Below are 20,118 nucleotides of genomic sequence, written 5' to 3' on the forward strand. Positions count from 1 at the left end.
AGCGCTCTACCACTTGAGCTACAGCACCACTTCCAGTTTTCTGGTGGTTTATTGGAGATAGGAGTCTCACGGTCTCTCCTGCCCGGGCTGGATTTGAACCGTGATCCTCAGATCTCAGCCTCCTGAGTAGCTAGGATTACAGCTGTGAGCCACCAGCGCCCGGCGTCCGAGTCTAACTCTTAAATGAAATTTTCCTTGTTTAAATTTTTAAAATTACAATAAATTGCCTTGAAATGATTGAAACAATACAAGTCTTACAAAAGGAACTATAAACTCTTTAGAGAATCTCAGTATTGAAAAGCTAAACCAGATAAACCTCTCACTTTAGAGATGAGGAGGAAAATGAGGTCAAGAAAGTACCACAATTTCCATACATTAAAAAGCCTCCCGCTGCACACACCCCTCCCAAAAAATGCTTACTTTGCCATGTTTTTCCTTCATGGCGTAACTTTGGTTGTCTGTTTCTGTCTTCTTGGTATCATCTTTTGGTTGTTCTGCCTTAGCTTTGTTTTCATCAGTAATTGAGTTTTTCTCAGTTGCACTACTTGAATTATATTCCCATTTCACAAATTTGTCTTCTACTATGCCTTTCAGCTGAAAGTCATCCATTCTTTTGGGGTCAAAGCCTTCAATCTATAAAAAGGCATTCCAAATTGGCAATTGAAAAATTATTTTTAAAAAAGAGAAGTTGAGACAATGTAGGATTCGACCTTAAAATGTGTGAGCAGAGCACTTTGCAAGAGCACTCTACATATTCACATGCATATACATGCATATACATGCATACATGCACAGATAATTTCAACAAACTTATTCTTACCCAACTTCCAAGTAAGCAAGGAAGAAGAGGGGGTTTTCTTTGTTGTAAAAAGAACATCACCATTAAAGCAAAACAGTAAGACGGGATTCCACCATCAGTTTGGGAGTCAATATAGCACAACTGCAAAATCAAAAGAACACATCACCATTAAAGCAAAACAGTAAGACGGAATTCCACCATCAGTTTGGGAGTCAATATAGCACAACTGCAAAATCAAAAGAACAAAGTACTAGGATTTAGTTTTCTGTAGCTTTCATAATAAAAAGCAGCCTGGGTTTATAATCATTATAAAAACTTACTAATTAAAACTATTAGGAGTATTATGAAATTCCTCCTGATAGAAAACTATTAACTTATTAGTGACTAACTTTCCATTTCTTACTTTATGTAAAAAAATATACAAACATACTTTAGTTAAATGTAAGTATATAGAGTACTTCACTCTCACTATTAGCAACTTTCTATATACTCGGCCATGCCTTCTATTAAATTTAAACAATACATTCTATTTTATATACCATTTGCTTGTCATTATTTTTAGAAAAATAGTGCATTATAGACATCTCCTTATGTGGGGCTGGGAAGGTGGCTCAGTGGTAGAGTGCTTGCCTTGCATGCATGAGGCCCTGAGTTCAATTCCTCAGCACCACATAAGCAAAAAGAAAAAAAGCCGGAAGTGGTGCTGTGGTAGAGCACTAGCCTTGAGCTGAAGAGCTGAGGGACAGCGCCCAGGCCCAGAGTTCAGGCCCCATGACTGGACACCAAAAAAAAAAAAAAAAAGACATCTCCCTATGTATTACTCTTCTCCCTTAGCAATATATCAAAAAGGTTCCTCTAAATCAATTAGCACAAATCTAACACATTCTTTTTATTTGACTATACTTTGTTTTGTTTTTGGTAGTTTGAACTCAGGGCCTTGGCATTGTCCCTGAGCTCTTTTTGCTCAAGGTTAGCGCTCTACCACTTTGAATCACAGTGCCACTTCCAGTTTTATGGTATTAACTGAAGGTGAGATTCTCAAGAAAATTCCTGACTAGGCTTGGCTTTGAACTGTGATCCTCAGAACTCAACCTTCTGAGTTAGCTACAAGCATTTGGCTTTGGTTTTAGAATATTCTTTTTTTTTTTGGTGGGTCGTGGGGCCTAAACTCTGGGCCTGGGTGCTGTCCCTCAGCTCTTCAACTCAAGACTAGTGCTCTACCACTTGGGCCACAGCGCCACTTCTGGCTTTTTCTGTTTCTGTGGTACAGCACCATTTTGGGTTTTCTCATGGTTTATTAGAGATAAGAGTCTCATGGCCTTTCCTGCCTGGACTGACTTTGAACTGTGATCCTCAGATCTCAGCCTCCTGAATAGCTAGGATTACAGGCATGAGCCACCAGTGCCCAGCTAGCACATTCTTTTAAGTGGTTAATTTACAGTTTATGACCTGAGTGGTTACTCAAGCAGTCAAGAACAGTGACATTTAGTTCTTGTTACTCAAGCAGTCAAGAACAGTGACATTTAGTTCTTCATTTCTATCACTTCAAATAATGCTGCAATATTTTTAACACAAATTATCCAAGTACTGTAGCACTTCTCTTACTTTCTTTCCTTCCTTTCTTTCCTTCCTTCTTTCCTTTCCTTCCTTCCTTTCTTTTCTTTTTTCTCTTTTCTTTCTTCCAGTTTTTTCTTCTGGTTTTCTGGTAGTTAACTAGAGATAAAAGTCTTATGGACTTTCCGGCCTGGACTGGCTTTGAACTATGATTCACAGATCTCAGCCTCCTGAGTAGCTAGGATTACAGGCATGAGCCACCAGCAGCATTTATTTCTATTAGCTGTGTTGCCAGGAATGCACTTACTCAATTTTTAAGATATACATATTTTTTTTGGGGGGTCCGTTCGTGGGGCCTGAACTCTGGGCCTGGGCGCTGTCCCTCAGCTCTTCAGCTCAAGGCTAGTGCTCTACCACAGCACCACTTCCGGCTTTTTTTCTTTTTGCTTATGTGGTGCTGAGGAATCAAACCCAGGGCCTCAGGCATGCAAGGCAAGCTCTCTACCACTGAGCCACCTTCCCAGCCCCATGTTTTTTCAATTCTGATAAATACTGTGAGATCTTCCAAAATCACAGAATTTCTCTTTTCTGTTCTCTACTAACATACTACATACACACAAACTTTCTAACACTATGTATTGAAACTGTCAAACAGTAAGATTTTAATATTTCATAGGTACTTCAATTTGAATATCCTTGACTATGAGATTATGCAATTTTCATACTATTTAACAACTATCTAAATTACTCGAGCTAGGATTACAAATAAGTGCCATCTTGCCCAGCTTAATGAAATCTTACAGTAGTAAAGGAGGCTCCCATTCACTGATCTTCACTTCTTGAATTCTTTTGGCTATGCCATATATTTTCTTTCCATGAACTATAGGAGTGTTTCTGTATTATATACATGAAAATATAAAAAAATGTGTTTTAAGGATATAATCTCCCAATCCAAGAATTTGGTATGCTCACATTTTGAAAATTAAGACTTTTTTTTTTTAATCTGAGACTGGGACTTAAAACTCTGACACTTTCGTTCACTGGCTGGTGCTCTACTACCTAAGCCACACCTCCAATCTCAATACTTTTCATGCTAGCTTTCCCTCAACTCTCATACTCAATGCATCTACAATTTACCTATGCTAATTTGCTTCATATACATTCTAATCTAGCAGAAATCATTGTTATGTCTGGCTAATGCACCAGACCAGCTTGTTCTTTGGACAACCTATTTCTTCTCCTTTAACCTAAAGGGGTAAATACAGAGTTATATTTTAAACCTTTCCTGTTTTCTCACTGCCATGAAATATATCCCAATTCTTCACTACAGAGCTAGATTTCACCTCCCAGAACTTTCACCTTAACTCACTTCATTGTGGTCACTTTTGTATTCTTATGTTACTCAGAAGCTGATTCCTATTTTAGAAGGTTGCAATAGTTCTCCCATGAAAGTTCTTTAATCATTTTTATATGGCTAGCTACTGCTGGTCTGAATTTAATTATCACTCCTCAAAGAGACTTTCCTTGACCATCAGTAAAACATACTTCTCTTATCATATCATCTCACTTTTATAGTACTAAACCCTAAAAGATATATTATGCATCTATTTGTTTACTACCTAATTCTTCCAGAAGTAAGCAAGCTTCATGACTTCACAACTTTTTAAGTCTTGTCAGATGTCCCACTGTCTAGGACAGTGAATTGGTGGCAGATAAGCATTAACAAATGTTTGGTAAATGGAAAAATGTCTTCAGTATTTCATTTATGCTATTCAATAAGGTAATTTTCTTTCTTTTTTTTTTGGTCCAGTGGTGGGGCCTGAACTCTGGGCCTGGGCGCTGTCCCTCAGCTCTTCAGCTCAAGGCTAGTGCTCTACCACTTGAGCCACAGTGCCACTTTCGGCTTTTTTTTCTGCTTATGTGGTGCTGAGGAATCAAACCCAGGGCCTCAAGCATGCAAGGCAAGCTCTACCACTGAGCCACCTTCCCAGACCAATAATGTAATTTTCTTCCTGTATCTTTCTTACTGAAAGATAATTCTCTGTACATTTGGACTGCAATAATTACCACTATCTCTAATCTAAAAAAAAAAATGAACACAATGTAACTACAGTTATTAGAAATATAAACTAATGAAGCCCAGTGCTGGTGGTTCATGCCTGTAATCCTAGCTACTCAGAGGAGGCTGAGATCTGAGGATCATGGTTCAAAGCCAGCCTGGACAGAAAGTCTGTGAGACTCATCTCTAATAAAACACCAGAAAACTGTTAGTGGCGCTATGGCTCAAGTGGTAGAATGCTAGCTTTGAGCTGAAGAGCTCAGGGACAGTGCTTAGGCCCAGAGTTCAAGCCCACAACCGACAAAAAAAAAAAAAAAATTAATGAGCTAGGAATGTGGCTTAGTGGTTGAGTGCTTGCCTAGCATGCATGAAGCCCTGGGTTTGATTCCTCAGTACCACATACACAGAAAAAGCTGGAAATGACGCTGTGGCTCAAGTGGTAGAGGGCTAACCTTGAGCAAAAGAAGCTCGAAGACAGTGCTCAGGCCCTGAGTTCAAGCCCCAGGGCAGTCAAACAAAACAAAACAAAAATCCCAAGAAATATAAACTAAGTCTTACTTAAGAAACTTTGAGGCTGGGAAGGTAGCTCAGTGGTATAGTGCTTGCCTTGCATGCATGAGGTTCAATTCCTCAGCACCACGTAAACAGAAAAAAAGCCAGAAGTGGTACTGTGGCTCAAGTGGTAGAGTGCTAACCTTGCACTGCAGAGCTCAAGAACAGTGCCCAGGCCCAGAGTTCAAGCCCCACGACTGACAAAAAAAAAACAAAAACACAAAACTTTGATAGTTAATTGTTCAGCTGTTGCCCAGTCAGAAATTGCTCCAGGATTATATAAATAATTGAAAGAGAATATTCATAGAGATGAGAAAACATATGCAAAGCCTGGCGCCAGTGGCTCAGGCCTGTAATCCTAGCTACTCAGGAGGCTGAGATCTGAGGATCACGGTTCAAAGCCAGCCCGGGCAGTAAAGTCTGTGAGACCTTATCTCCAATAACCCACTCAGAAAAGACTGTGGCTCAAGTGGTAGAGCACTAGCCTTGAGCTAAAGAGCTGAAGAACAGTGCCCAGGCCCAGAATTCATGCCCCAAGACCAACAAAAAGGAAGAAAAGAAAACATATGCAACTAAAAAACCTTAAAGCCAGATTTGGTAAGGCATGCCTGTAATACTATCACTTGGTAAGCTGAGACAAGAGAATCACAAGTTTGAGGCTGACCTGAACCACACAGCAAATTCAAGGCTAGCCAAAATACATAGCAAGACACTGTCTCAAAATAAACAAACAAACCAAAAGAACCTTAACCTACATACTTTATCTAAATATGACTATGCCACAGTATTGTGAAATGTATGTAGTCACTTAAAAAGAAATATTTGGAGAAAAAAATAAAGCATAAATAAAAAATTTCAGGAATAAATTTAACTGTATTGCAAAAAATGTATTTTATTAGTTATTTTTGTAAATCTCTTACTTGTATAAGTTAAGCTTTTCATATTATGTAAATAAACAGGAAAAAATATAGTATGCATGTGTGTGCCTGTGTACATGTGTGTGGGGGGGGGCGTTGTATTTTAGTTCCACCCAAGTTCCCATACACCCACAGGGGGTCTTGGAATGTATCCCATCTGGAACTACTGTAGATCTATAAGTCATTAACTTTTTTTTTTCTTGTGCAGATTCTGGAGCTTGAACTCAGGACCTAGGCAATGTCCTGAAGTTTTTCTGTTCAAGCTAATGCTTGACCACTACAACCATAGTTCCACTTCTGACTTTGGGGTGTTAACTGGAGATGAATCTCAAGAACTTTCCTGCCGGAGCTGATACATGCATGTGTGTATGTGTGCGTGCATGTGTGTACATGTGTGTGTCTCAGTCCTGGCTAGCCTTCCACCACCTGAGCTGTAGCTGTTTGGTGAATAATTGGAGGCAGGAGTTCATGGACTTTTCTGCTTGGGTTGGCTTTGAATAGTAATGCTCAGATCTCAGCCTCCTGAGTAGCTAGGATTACAGGTATGAGCCACCTGCACAGGCTGTATGTTTTTTGTGTGTACTAGTATTGGGGCTCAAATTCAGGACCTGGTACTCCTGCTTATCTTTTTCACTTTACCAATTGCACCAAACCTTCACTTCCCACTTTTTGCTTTTAGAGAAGAGAGTCTCTTGGATTTGCTTGCCCCAGCTAGCTTACAGTCTTGATCCTCAGATATCAGTCTTCTGAGTAGCTAGGATTACAGGCGTGAGCCACCAGTATACAGTTTAAAACTTTATTTGCACCTGTTATCCTAGCTCCTCAAGAAGCTGAGATCTAAGGATTGTAGCTCAAAACTAAACTGGATGGAAAAGTCCCCATGAGATTCTTTTTTTTTTTGGGGTCCGGTCGTGGGGCCTGAACTCTAGGCCTGGGCGCTGTCCCTCAGCTCTTCAGCTCAAGGCTAGCGCTCTACCACTTGAGCCACAGCACCACTTTCGGCTTTTTTTCTTTTTGCTTATGTGGTGCTAGGGAACGAACCCAGGGCCTCAGGCATGCAAGGCAAGTGCTCTACCACTGAGCCACCTTCCCAGCCCTCCCCATGAGATTCTTATTTCCAATTAATCACTCAAAAACCAGGAATGGTGCTGTGGCTCGGGTGGTAGAGTGCTAGCTTTGAGCACAAAAAGGCTCAGGGACAGAGCCCAGGCACACAACTGACAACTGACAAAAAAAAAAAAAAACACCCAGTGAAACAAAACTTTATTTTCATGACCAGAAATTCTAATAGCTATTTTCTTCCATGTGCTATGATTTATGTTATATGTCAGTATAAAACAAAAGCTTGATTTATTTCAAGAGTTAGGTACTTTTTATTCTGTTCCACTTACCTTAGCCCAATAGCGAAAGGCTAACACCAATGGAGTAAAGACAGGTTCCATTTTGCCAAGAGCAGCAAGTAAATCAGTAGTGAGACATGCCATATCATTTCCTGCACTCACTCTACAAAGTAAACCACTGTGAATGAGAAAGAAACAGTTTCACTGTGTTGAATGATATCTTAAAAAGCAAAATACTTCATGGGGCGCCAATGGCTCATGCCTGCAATCCTAACTACACAAGTGGCTCACACCTGCAATCCAAGCACAATTTCTGTGCTAAGAGCTAGTGAGGCCTCCGTCTCAATCTAGTATAGTAAGTCTACCACACACTAGGAGGCATAGATAGGAAAAATCATCATTCAGGTCAACCATGGGCAATACTGTGAGACACTATTAGAAAAATAACTCAAAAAAGGATTGTGGGTATGGCTCAAGTGTTGAGTGTTTGCTGATTAATCATAATACCCTAAATACTAGAAGGACAAAGGAATACTGTATCCACCACACAAGAGTCAGTTGCTTCCAGTTCTGATTTTTGTCCTAAGTTATTTACATTTGAACAAATGTTTAACTCTTCCCTGTCTCAAATTTCTAACACAGAAAATAAGGTAGTTGAGCCAGGTGTGGGTGGATCACGTCTATAATCCTACCTACTCAGGAGGCTGAGATCTGAGGATGCCTTCAAAGCCAGCCTGGGCAAGAAAAGTCCATGAGATTCGTATCTCCAATTAATCACCAGAAAACCAGAAGTGGTGCTGTGGCTCAAGCAGTAGAGCACTTGCCTTGAGCTACAGAGCTGAGGGACAACACCTAGGCCCAGAGTTCAAGCCCCATGGCCAACAGAAAGGAAGAAAGGAAGGAAGGAAAGAAGGAAGGAAGGAAGGAGGGGAGGAAGGAAGGAAGGAAGGAAGGAGAGAGAAAGAGAGAGAGAAAAGAGAGAAAAGAGAGGGTGGGAGGGAGGGAAAAAGGGAGGGAGGGAGGGAGGAAGGGGGAAGGGAAGGAAGGAGGGAAGGAAGGGAAGGAAGGGAAAATCAAGTAAGCAAACTAGATCCTCATGGACTATTTTAGCTATAGAAAATACGTTAATCTTAAAATTTAAGAAAAACAAAAGCCAGGCACCAATGGCTCACACTTATAATCCTAGCTACTCAGGAGGCTGAGATCTGAGGATCATGGTTCAAAGCCAGCCTGGGCAGGAAAGTCCATGAGACTCTTATCTCCAATAAACCACTAGAAATCCGGAAGTGGTGCTGTGGCTCAAGCAGTAGCGCACTGGCCTTGAGCTGAAAAGTGAAGAGACAGCGCCCAAGCCCAGAGTTTAAGCCCCACCACTCACAAAAAAAAAACAAGTTAGTAATCAATACAATACTTATAATTCTGTATTATTTCTATAACTTCTACATTGATCTCAAATAACTATTTTAGTTTCCTTTATCAACGGCACTTTGCCCCCTCAATCCTTCAGACAGCTGACTAGAATGGCAAGATTAATGTCCAATAATTCATTTCAACTTTAGTAAACCAAAAACTACTCTAACAGTGAGATCTTTAACAAGGGAGACTATTTCTCATTAATATATGTCTGGATTGGTGCAGTTCCTAAATTAATACTGTTGGATGAGTAAGTAAACTTGAGTAAACACTGAAAATTTTGCCTAGAGAATTATATGATAATCCTATTTATTGTTTACCTGTACTTGCTATTTTCTTCTCTGACATGGGGCTTGAATCCAGGGCCTGGGAGCTGTCCCTGAGCAAAATTGCTCAAGGCTAATACTTTACCACTTTGAGCCAGTTCCACTTCTTTTTTTTTTTTTTCTGTAGATCGTGAGGCTTGAACCCTGGGCCTGGGTACTGTCCCTCAGCTCTTCAGCTCTAGGAGGGTGCTGTACCACTTGAGCCAAAGTGCCACTTCCGGTTTTGTGGTGATTTATTAGAAATAACAGTTTCATAGACTTTCCTGTCCTGGCTTGATTTGAACCATAATCCTCAGATCTCAGCCTCCTGAGTAGCTAGGATTACAGGCATGAGCCACTGATGCCTGACCACTTCCAACTTTTTTGAGTGGCTAAATGGAGATAAGAGTCACAGAATATGAGGACAACATGATACCTTTTCTCCCCTTGGTGGCTTCAAATCGCAATCCTCGTATTTCCTGAGTAGCTAGAATTACAGGCATGAGCTACTGGCACCTAGAGGCTTGCTATTTTTAATGAACAGAAAACAGCTATCAACTAACAAGATAGAAATCTAAAAATATTTTCTCTGGAAATGTTCACTTCAAGTTTGGTTTTTTAGATTTTTTTTTAAGAAATATTTCTTAGCTGGGAATGTGGCTTAGTGGTAGAGTACTTGTCTAGCATGTATGAAGCCCTGGTTCAATTCCTCAGTACCACATAAACAGAAAAAGTCAGAAATGGTGCCATGGTTCAGGTGGTAGAGTGCTAGCCTTGAGTAAAAGCAGCTCGGGGACGGTACCCAGGTCCTGAGTTCAATCCCCAGTACTGGTAAACACACACACGCACGCACGCACGTGTCTCTTCACTGTTACCAACCTTTTGCGATCCTTGCACACCACAACAGGAACTTTAGCATGAAAGTCAGATTCCACATCTATATATAATACTGAAGGGAAAGAAAAGTAAGCTAATGTCAACATCTCTAAAGAACTTATTCAATAGTTAAGCAGCAGTTTCCTTCTAAATGTCACTCTCAGTTCTGTGGGAAAATCCACCCATTTGCATTAAGCTAACAGGGTATCTTACTTCTCTTAGTGTCATTTGTTGTATAACACAAACCATAGGTACAGTCCCAAATACTGTCTGAAAATTACAATCATCTTAAGAAGAAAGGCTTTAATTAACATCCCTGAAAGTTGCAATATTTCCAAGTAAGTATGTAAGTTCTTAATACTTCCCTAAAATAGCAAAGAAAGGTTACTACTTACTTCTGAGGATTATTTCCATAGGAACCACAAATGCGGACCTATCATGTTTGCAGTTTAATGCTTTCAGATGCTAATGCTGATAGCCTAATTTCCTGTTAATGAAAAGTGTTCCTAATACAAATGTCAAGGAAGACCTACCACGATGAAGCACTTTTACAACTTAAGTCTTTTTCTATAGGCCTTATACTATATTGAATAAAGATAGATGGATTAACAATATTTAAATAAAAACAGTCATGGGGCCTGAACTCTGGGCCTGAGTGCTGTCCCACAGCTCTTCAGCTAAAATGAGCCACAGTGCCACTTCCGGCTTTTTCTGCTTATGTGGTATTGAAGAATCGAACCCAGGGCCTCATGCATGCAAGGCAAGCACTCTACCACTAAGGCACCTTCCCAGCCCATATTATTTCATTTGAAACGATGGAATCTCAAAGTACTTGCTAGAATTGTTCATTTTTTAAAAAGTGCTAGAGACCTATGTCACATTTTTCTATTTTTTTATTTTTTGCCAGTCCTAGGGTTGAACTCAGGGCCTGGGCACTGTCCCTGAGCAACATTTTGCTCAAGGCTAGCACTCTACTACTTGAGCCACAATGCCACTTCCAGCCTTTTCTTTTTTTTTTTTTTTTGGGTCCGGTCGTGGGGCCTGAACTCTGGGCCTGGGCGCTGTCCCTCAGCTCTTCAGCTCAAGGCTAGCACTCTACCACTTGAGCCACAGCGCCACTTCCAGCTTTTTTCTTTTTGCTTATGTGGTGCTGAGGAATCGAACCCAGGGCCTTGAGCATGCAAGGCAACCGCTCTACCGCTGAGCCACCTTCCCAGCCCACTTCCAGCCTTTTCTGTGTATTGGTGCTGAGGAATCAAACCTCATATATGTGAGGTAAGCACTCCACCACTGAGCCACATTCCCAGCCCCCTGTCAAACTTAATATGCATGGTGGCTACGTCAATGAAGAAGCACAAAGGGGTCAATGGGGATCTAGAACACAAATATAGAATAAAAATCAGGGCTGCGAAGGTGGCTCAGTGGTAGAGTGCTTGCCTTGCATGCATGAAGCCCTGGGTTTGATTCCTCAGGACCACATAAGCAGAAAAAGCTAGAAGTGGTGCTGTGGCTCAAGTAGTAGAGAGCTAGACTTGAGCTGAAGAGTTGAGGGACAGCACCCAGGTCCAGAGTTCAGGCCCCATGACAGACAAAAAAAAAGGAATAAAAATGTTGTAGATTACAGGTCTATAGAGAAACAATGAAGATATAAAGGCATAATTTTAAATAAAATTGTTTTATAAACTTATATGACTTGATGATCCACTGATGTATTTTAGTGGAAAGGATGTATTTTAAAGTTATGACACTGAGTAAGTCTAAAGAGGTAAAAGCTGTATTTGCCTCTTATCTATAACATAACATTAAAGCTTCTGTGTAGTTAGAAGTATTTATTAATTAAGAAAGCTATATTAAATAACTTTGCAGCACAAACTATATCAAACTCATTCCCTTCAAAGTCATTTCCCAGGATAATGGACAACAGGAAGTACTAACAGTTGATAGGGCTGATAGGCAAAAAGCAAAAGGACTTTAAAATTAACATTAGAATCCATGAAAAAATAAAGCCTTAAAAATATGCTATCTTAGTGGATGATAAATCCAAAACGTAAGGTGATACGACAAAATTAACAAGGCTTAAGAAACAAAGGATTTCCACTCATCTGGTCGAATCAGTATTGAATAACCCCATGCTGATCACATATATGGTATATATGTATACACCGGAGGAAAACCAGGAGGAGGACACAGAACTAGAGGGAATCAGGGAAAAACATACAGCAGCGGGACCCATCCGCTGTACTGGACATTGATCAAAATAAACTCAGCAACTCAATGGCAGAGATGGGAGGGAGGGAATGAGTGGGAAACAGGGAATAGCTGACGCTATGCAAAACAAAAGAAATGTACATATCACCCAATGTGGAAGAAATAATTGTATTGTCAGAGAACTCATAAATGTTATAGACCACGATAAACAATTTGCCCCATGAAAGTTAGAATGTGTTTGTGACTAACTAAGTAAGCATCACTATCTCACAATACTGTAGAAATTTGGGAAATTATGTAATCACTTAATCACAATAAAGAATTTGAAAAGAAAAAAAATGCTATCTTTCTAACCAAATTGCAAATGTTTTTGCCAGGTAAAGTATCTGGCATGAAGCTTAGAACAATAAAAAAAAAAAAAACTATCAAAGAATAGGCACTGGTGACTCATGCCTGTAATCCTAGCTACTCAGGAGACTGAGATCTGAGGATTGCAGTTCAAAAACCAGCCTAGGCAGTCTCTAACTCTTATCTATAATATATTACCAAAAAGCCAAAAGCCCTACTATGGGTACAAAAAATATTGTTCAATTAAATGAAAAAATAAAAGGAAAAATAGACGAAGATATGATAAAGTGATATAGCTCCTGCCAAGCAAGCACAAAGCCCTATATTCAAACTCTAGTACAGATTTTTAAAAAGAACATATTATTACCATAAAACAGTTGAGAACATTGAAATAGTAACACTGAAATCATATGTAGAACATGGCAAAATTAATGTCTGAGCCTGAAAGTCTGGATACTGATCCTGAGCTCTCAATATTGACTTTATAACAAGAAAAGCAGGGCTGAGTTTGTTGTTCAGTTCTTGCTTGTCTAGCACACATGAGGGCTTGGGTTCTAACAATAGGGGGAGGGAGGAGGAGAGGTAGAGATAGAAGAAAGGAGAATAGGAAAGAAATAAAAATCAAGAAATTACAAATTTATAATATATGATCATGGCTTAGTTTGAAGCATCAATTGTTTTGTTTTGTTTTGTCTTGTTTTACCTCTATGAATGTCTTGTTTAGAAATGCAATCCAGGTAAGGCACATAGGAAACATCTACTAGGTATGACTCCTAATGTAATATAAATGATTAAATTAGATTAATATCACTATTTTAAGATAAGAAAAGCCTGTTTAACAAATGCATTTTAATTCCGTATCTCTCCCTAGCCTTCCTTCATCAATGACTTCTTAATGACTATAAGTTTTCTTGTATTCCTTAGTACGTGAAATACCTGTAACACCATAGTCCCTTCTTACCTGCAAGACCGTTTGCAACCAGATACCAATACCCTTAAAAATATTCGTTTTTTCCTAATCATATACATCCTTGATAAAATTTAATTTATAAATTGGACACAGTAAGAGATTAACAACAATAACTGTAGTAAAATAGAACAATTATAACAACATAACAAAAGTTATATAAATGTGGTCTCTCTTTGTGCATGTTACTGCAACAGATGGACCAATAATCTGATAAACAAGACAGGTACTAAATAATAGGTGAGTGACTATGCAGAATGATATAATTTTAAACTTATGAATTATTTATTTTTGTGTTTCACTTAGTAATTTTAGATTGTGGTTGATTGTAGGTTAAATGAAACTACAAAAAGCAAAAGTGTGAGATAAAACTGAAGATAAAAGGAAACGTGGGGCTGGGAAGGTGGCTCAGTGGTAGAGTGCTTGCCTTGCATACATGAGGCCCTGGGTTTGATTCCTCAGCACCACATAAGCAGAAAAAGCCAGAAGTGGCATTGTGGCTCAAGTGGTAGAGCACTAGCCTTGAGCTGAAGAGCTGAGCTGAGGTACAGTGCCCAGGCCCAGAGTTCATGCCCCACGACTGGCAAAAAAAGAAAAAGAAAAACAAAACAAAACAAAAAAAAAGAAACGTGTAAGCCCTGGTGACTCACGTCTGTAATCCTAGCTACTCAGGAGGCTGAGATCTGAGGATCCTGGTTCAAAGCTAGCCCGGACAGGAAAGTCCGTCAGACTCTTATCTCCAATTAACCAACAAAAAACCGAAAGTGGCACTATGGTTCCAGTGGTAGAGCGCTCACCTTGAGCTGAAGAGCTCAAGGATAGCGCCCAGGCCCAGAGTTCAAGCCCCATGACCAACAAAAACAAAAAAGGAAACTTGTATTAAAAGCTAATATATTTTAGTTTTGAAGTACAGTAGCCTTTTTAAATTTGACAAGTTTTTTCTTGTTGTTGTTGTGGGGCTTGAATTCTGGGCGTCAGCGCTGTCCCCAGCAATTTTGCTAGTATTCTGCCAATTCGAGCCAGAGCGCCACTTCCAAAAATTTTTTAAATTATTAATTACAGTAGCTTTGACCTAACCAACAGATAAACCATATGGTTGATATACTTAGCAAATATAATGAACATACACATATCTGTCCATATGCAATTAGCAAAGACTAAAACATTCTAGCAGTTTTAACTCTAATTTGGTTAAACATATTAGTATATATGCCTTTAAAAAGACGAAAAAAAGAAGGAAAAAAAGAAACTCACCACTTTTTTTCAAAATTCCAAGCACTTGTATCAGAAGGTCTGGATGATTCATCTAAAAAGTTTAAGACTAAATTAACATACAAATTTTTAAGTAGAAGTAATAGATCATTTAAGAATATTCAAATCTTGGGGCTAGGAAGGTGGCTCAGTGGTAGAGTGCTTGCCTTGCATGCATGAGGCCCTGGGTTCGATTCCTCAGCACCACATAAGCAGAAGAAAAAAAGAAAAAAGAAGCTGGGCGCTGGTGGCTCACGCCTGTAATCCTAGCTATCAGGAGGCTGAGATCTGAGGATCACGGTTCAAAGCCAGCCCGGGCAGGAGAGGCTATGAGACTCCTATCTCCAATAAACCACCAGAAAACCAGAAGTGGCGCTGTAGCTCAAGTGGTAGAGTGCTCACCTTGAGCTGAAGAGCTGAGGGACAGCGCTCAGGCCCAGAGTTCAAGCCCCACGACCAACCCCCCCCAAAAAAAAGCCAGAAGTGGCGCTGTGGCTCAAGTGGTAGAGCGCTAGCCATGAGCTGAAGAGCTGAGGGACAGTGCCCAGGCCCAGAGTTCAGGCTCACGACCAGACCCAAAAAAAAAAAGAATACTCAATCTCATTAAGTAACAGTTAAATAAAATCACACAATATTTTAAAATTATAAAATAGGATAGTATTTACTTTTATGTCAACAAATCTTATTTACAGAAGATTAAATATATCACAATTATTCCAGAAACACTCCTGAAGTTAGGATGATCTTATAGTGACAAAGATTCCTGAATTTCATAGTGAGACAAATGTAAAAAACATTCTTGCTTACTAAATAGTTATTAAAAAGAAGTTGTTAAAGTTAGGTCCTGGTTGCTCTCATCTGCAACCCTAGCTACTCAGGAAGCTGAGATCCAAAGATCAAGGTTTGAAGCTAGCGCAAGGGAAAAGTCTGTAAAATTCTTATATCCAATTAACTAGCAAAAAGCCAGAAGGGGAGCTGCAGTTCAAGTAGAACATCAGCCTTGAGTGAAAAAAGTTATGTATAGCATACAGACCCTGAGTTCAAGCCTGATTACTTTACTGGCACATGTGCGTGTACACACACACACACACACACACACACACACTTGTTAAGAACCTTAAAGTAGGACTGGTACTTTACTGGCACATGTGCGTGACACACACACACACACACACACACACACACTTGTTAAGAACCTTAAAGTAGGACTGGTACTTTACTGGCACATGTGCGTGTACACACACACACACACACACACACACACTTGTTAAGAACCTTAAAGTAGGACTGGGAAGGTGGCTCAGTGGTAGAGCACTTGCCTTGCATGCCTGAGGCCCTGGGTTCAATTCCTCAGCACTGCATAAGCAAAAAGAAAAAAGCCATAAGTGGTGCTGTGGCTCAAGTGGTAGAGCGCTAGCCTTGAGCTGAAGAGCTGAGGGACAGCGCCCAGGCCCAGAGTTCAGGCCCAACGACCGGGGGAAAAAAAAAAAAGAACCTTAAAGTATACTATTTAAACTACTATTTAAAAGTATTCAATATCCTTATTCCAGTGGCTCATGCCTATAATTTCTAGCTACTCACAAGGTTGAGATCTGATAATCCAGATTTGAAATGAACCCAGAGAAGCAAGTCTGAGAGATAATTCTTATCTCCAGTTAATTAGCAAAAGGCTAGAGATGGAGGCATTGCTCAAATGGTAGAGCAAGCAAAAAGCCAAGCAAAATCATGAGGCCTAGATTTCAAGCCCCTGCAGCATCATACATACATACATACATACATACATATATATATACACACATTTAATAACCATACATTAATAGTAAAGTAAAAACACCAAATTTTTACCTAAATCAATCATACTTGAACATATTTTTTAAAATTTAAACATAAAATTATGAATAAGCAATGTTAGCAGTACAAACATTACAATATTGTTGATAACTGTATAGCTCCTACTAAAAGTATTCATCGGGCTGGGAAGGTGGCTCAGTGGTAGAGTGCTTGCCTTGCATGCCTGAGGCCCTGGGTTCGATTCCTCAGCACCACATAAGCAAAAAGAAAAAAATCCACAAGTGGCCCTGTGGCTCAAGTGGTAGAGTGCTAGCCTTGAGCTGAAGAGCTGAGGGACAGCGCCTAGGCCCAGAGTTCAGGCCCCATGACTGGACCCCCCCCCAAAAAAAGTAATCATCATTCCCAGGCACTATATATCTATTGTGTGTGTGTGAGAGAGAGACAGAGACAGACAGACAGAGACAGAGAGGCAGACAGACAGACAGTCTCTGTATATCTGTGTGTCTGACCTCATTTACTATTTTTTATCCCTCTTTTGGAAATGATACAACTGAGGCTCAGGAAGGTCAAGTATCTTGTTCTTTGCAGCCTAGATTTCAACCAAGGCTGTCTTGTTTCAAAACTCTTCCACTTTGTATACTGGCTCACCAGAAGTAAGAACCATTCATGATCTTAAGTCATGATCTTAATACTGCAAAACACAGTTTTCTATATTGCGCTACCCACTTCTCTAAAAATTTAAGAACTAAATAAGAAACACACAGGGAAGGTTTGTTCCTACTTACCTTGGAAGGAAATTTTATATCTATATTAACATCACTACTTTTCAAAGCAAACTTAGTCAGAGAAGAGCCATACAACCTAAGGGAACATTCTGGAACAAAGGAAAAATACAAAAAGCATGAAACTGTGTCAATAGGTATAATATAAAATATAGGAAAATGAGGAAAACTTCATATACTTTATGTATTTGATTTTATTTCTAATATTGATTTTTTCTAATATTGATTTGTTCGATAAATATATAAAACAATAAAATACATATAACAATAAAATACATAAAACAATAAAACATTTCCCAATTACGGGGTACAGGATCAGAGAGGAGAGATTCTCATAAAACTTTTAGTATTCAAGTGAATTTTTAGAAATAATTCATTTAGATATGACTGAGAACATATTTGACATTCAATTTGTAACTAATAAATGTACTAACCTAGCTACAGCTATTGACAATACCTGTGTTTATTTTCAGATACTTACATGATATAAAGCATTGAATGGGAAAGTCAACATAAACACTATTAAAACACTCTTAAAAGGACAAAGTGAGGCCAAACCAACTGATATTTCAAATCTAAACCACAAAAACGCTATAGGCTCTGAAGAATTCATAAAAGAATTCATATCTTTCTCAAATTATGAGACGTGTTATTTTGAAAATAATGAAATAATATATTTAAACGATCTTATCAAAGGATATGACTGGTACTGATTGGTAGGCTTACTTTCTTAGAAATTTTAAAATGTATGCTTAACTTGTATAAAGTCTACTTTCATTTACAAAGTATCTAAAAGTCATTAAAATAATAAAAATTACATATCTAATTAATAATAGTATTTAATTATTTTATAAGACAAACTAGGATTCAACCGATTATTTAGGGAAGAAACTTACAATAGAAATAACAATGCTTATAGTAGAAATAACAATGAATTTTTTCCATTTTAATCGTATTTCATTTTATAGTTCATCTCACATGAATGTGAAATTGTAACCTATCAGCTAACCACATTTTTTTCACATTTTTACAAGTATCAACAAATTGTAAAAGGGGTTCATTTTTTACATGTCCATATACATACAGTATGCCTTCATCAGAATCACCCTGTCACTCTCCCTCATCCCCTTTTCTCACTTCTCAAAATAATTTCAATAAGCTTCATTCTTTTTACACATGGACATGAAGAATTTAACCATACTAACAACCTTCTTCCTTCTGTTCTCACTAGCACCTACCTTTAAAAATATAGAACATGAAGGAAGTGGCGCTGTAGCTCAAGTGGTAGAGCACTCGCCTTGAGCTGAAGAGCTGAGATAGTGCTCAGGCCCAGAGTTCAAGCTCCACAACCAACCCAAAAAAAAAAAAAAATCCAACAAAAATAGAGAACATGAATTTATGTGTCATCTTTGCACAAGGGCCATGCTAATTTTCTATGTCATTCTAATTTAGTATATATCCTAAAACAAGCATTTGTACTATTTCTTCAGAATTTCATAGTAGATCTACATGAAACTAATTTATCAATTCTCCAAAATCCCTTTGATTAAAAAAAAAAGTCAGGCTGAGAAGGTGGCTCAATGGTAGAGTGCTTGCCTCGCATGCATGAAGCCCTGGGTTCCATTCCTCAGCATCACATAAACAGAAAAAGCCAGAAGTGGCACTGGGGCTCAAGTGATAGAGCACTAGCCTTGAGCTGAAGAGCTCAGGGACAGTGCCCAGACCCAAAGTTCAAGCCCCACGACTAACGTTCACTTAAATCCTGTGGTGATGAAAAAAAAGTTTTTTAAACATAAGCCAAACAAGTACTTTATACATAAATGTCTGAAATAAACCTGATCTCTTCAACCAAAATATGCTTCCTCCAAGATTCTTTATTTTTGCCTACCATTAGGCAATAGCAATTTTATCCAGTGACTAGTTAAAATGTTTATTCTGAAAGAAATCGATTTTTTAAAGCCCTTCAGAGATCCATAGTACCAAAAACAAATATAAAACATATTATTAGACCACAGCTTTTCAATCTGTGGCATTTTAAAACTCTTTTTTGTTTTCTTATTACAAGTCTGAGTTTTCCTCTATTGAAGTATTTCCTCTATTGAAACAACTAAATTCATTTACTTTTTTGGGGAGGGAGGGTTCAGTTGTGGGGCCTGAATTCTGGGTCTGGGCGCTGTCCCTCAGCTCTTCAGCTCAAGGCTAGCGCTCTACCACTTGAGCCACCTAGCGCTCTACCACTTGAGCCACAGCGCCACTTCTGGCTTCTTTTCTTTTTGCTTATGTGGTGCTGAGGAATCGAACCCGGGCCTCAGACATGCAAGGCAAAACGCTCTACCACTGAGCCACCTTCCCAGCCCTTCATTTACTTTTAAGAAGAGACAAACTAAAATATTTAAGAAATGTAGTCAAAATTTTTTAAAAAGAAATTTTCCCAAGATCAAGAAGAAAAGGCAAGAAGTCTTGCAATTTTTAAAATAAAAACTGAATGTACCTGGTAAAAATGTTATTATAACCTTTGACATTTCCTCCACAATTTCCTGACGGATTCTGAGGTCATCATCTGTTATTCCTTGTTCTTTTGCTAATTCAACAACTGCAATACTTAAAGCAGCCAAATGAGCAGGGGACGGAGGTGGAAGAGAACGAAGCTCACTTTCTTCTTGTTTTTCCTATTAGTGGAATGTTTCACAATAACAAGTTTCTATTTAATGATTTTATATTTAGGACAGAAGGACAGAAATAAAACTTTAACCAATATTCACCTTTCATACATCAGAAATAAGACAAATATATTAACAAAAGATACAGAAGTGCCGGGTGCTGGTGGCTCACGCCTGTAATCCTAGCTACTCAGGAGGCTGAGATCTGAGGATTGCGGTTCAAAGCCAGACCAAGCAGGAGAGACCGTGAGACTCCTATCTCCAGTAAACCACCAGAAAACCGGAAGTGGCGCTGT

The 20,118-nt window shown here is 39.0% G+C and overlaps 1 protein-coding gene across 6 annotated transcripts in view; it reads right to left on the minus strand.

Annotated features, from left to right (window-relative positions):
* The window catches only part of Zcchc11 (zinc finger, CCHC domain containing 11), a 137,351-nt gene that overhangs the window by 72,993 nt on the left and 44,240 nt on the right, over window positions 1–20,118 (minus strand). For all 6 annotated transcript variants that reach the window (XM_013022313.1, XM_013022312.1, XM_013022311.1 and 3 more), the window contains exons 5-11: window positions 19,654–19,831; window positions 17,166–17,254; window positions 14,593–14,644; window positions 9,819–9,888; window positions 7,273–7,399; window positions 821–940; window positions 421–633 (exon numbers count right to left, since the gene is read on the minus strand). In XM_013022313.1, the coding sequence (XP_012877767.1) occupies window positions 421–633; window positions 821–940; window positions 7,273–7,399; window positions 9,819–9,888; window positions 14,593–14,644; window positions 17,166–17,254; window positions 19,654–19,831 (849 nt within the window). The remainder of the gene's footprint in view (window positions 1–420; window positions 634–820; window positions 941–7,272; window positions 7,400–9,818; window positions 9,889–14,592; window positions 14,645–17,165; window positions 17,255–19,653; window positions 19,832–20,118) is intronic.

Source organism: Dipodomys ordii, unplaced genomic scaffold, assembly GCF_000151885.1.
Source record: "Dipodomys ordii isolate 6190 unplaced genomic scaffold, Dord_2.0 Scaffold61, whole genome shotgun sequence".
NCBI classification, from domain to species: Eukaryota; Metazoa; Chordata; class Mammalia; order Rodentia; family Heteromyidae; genus Dipodomys; species Dipodomys ordii.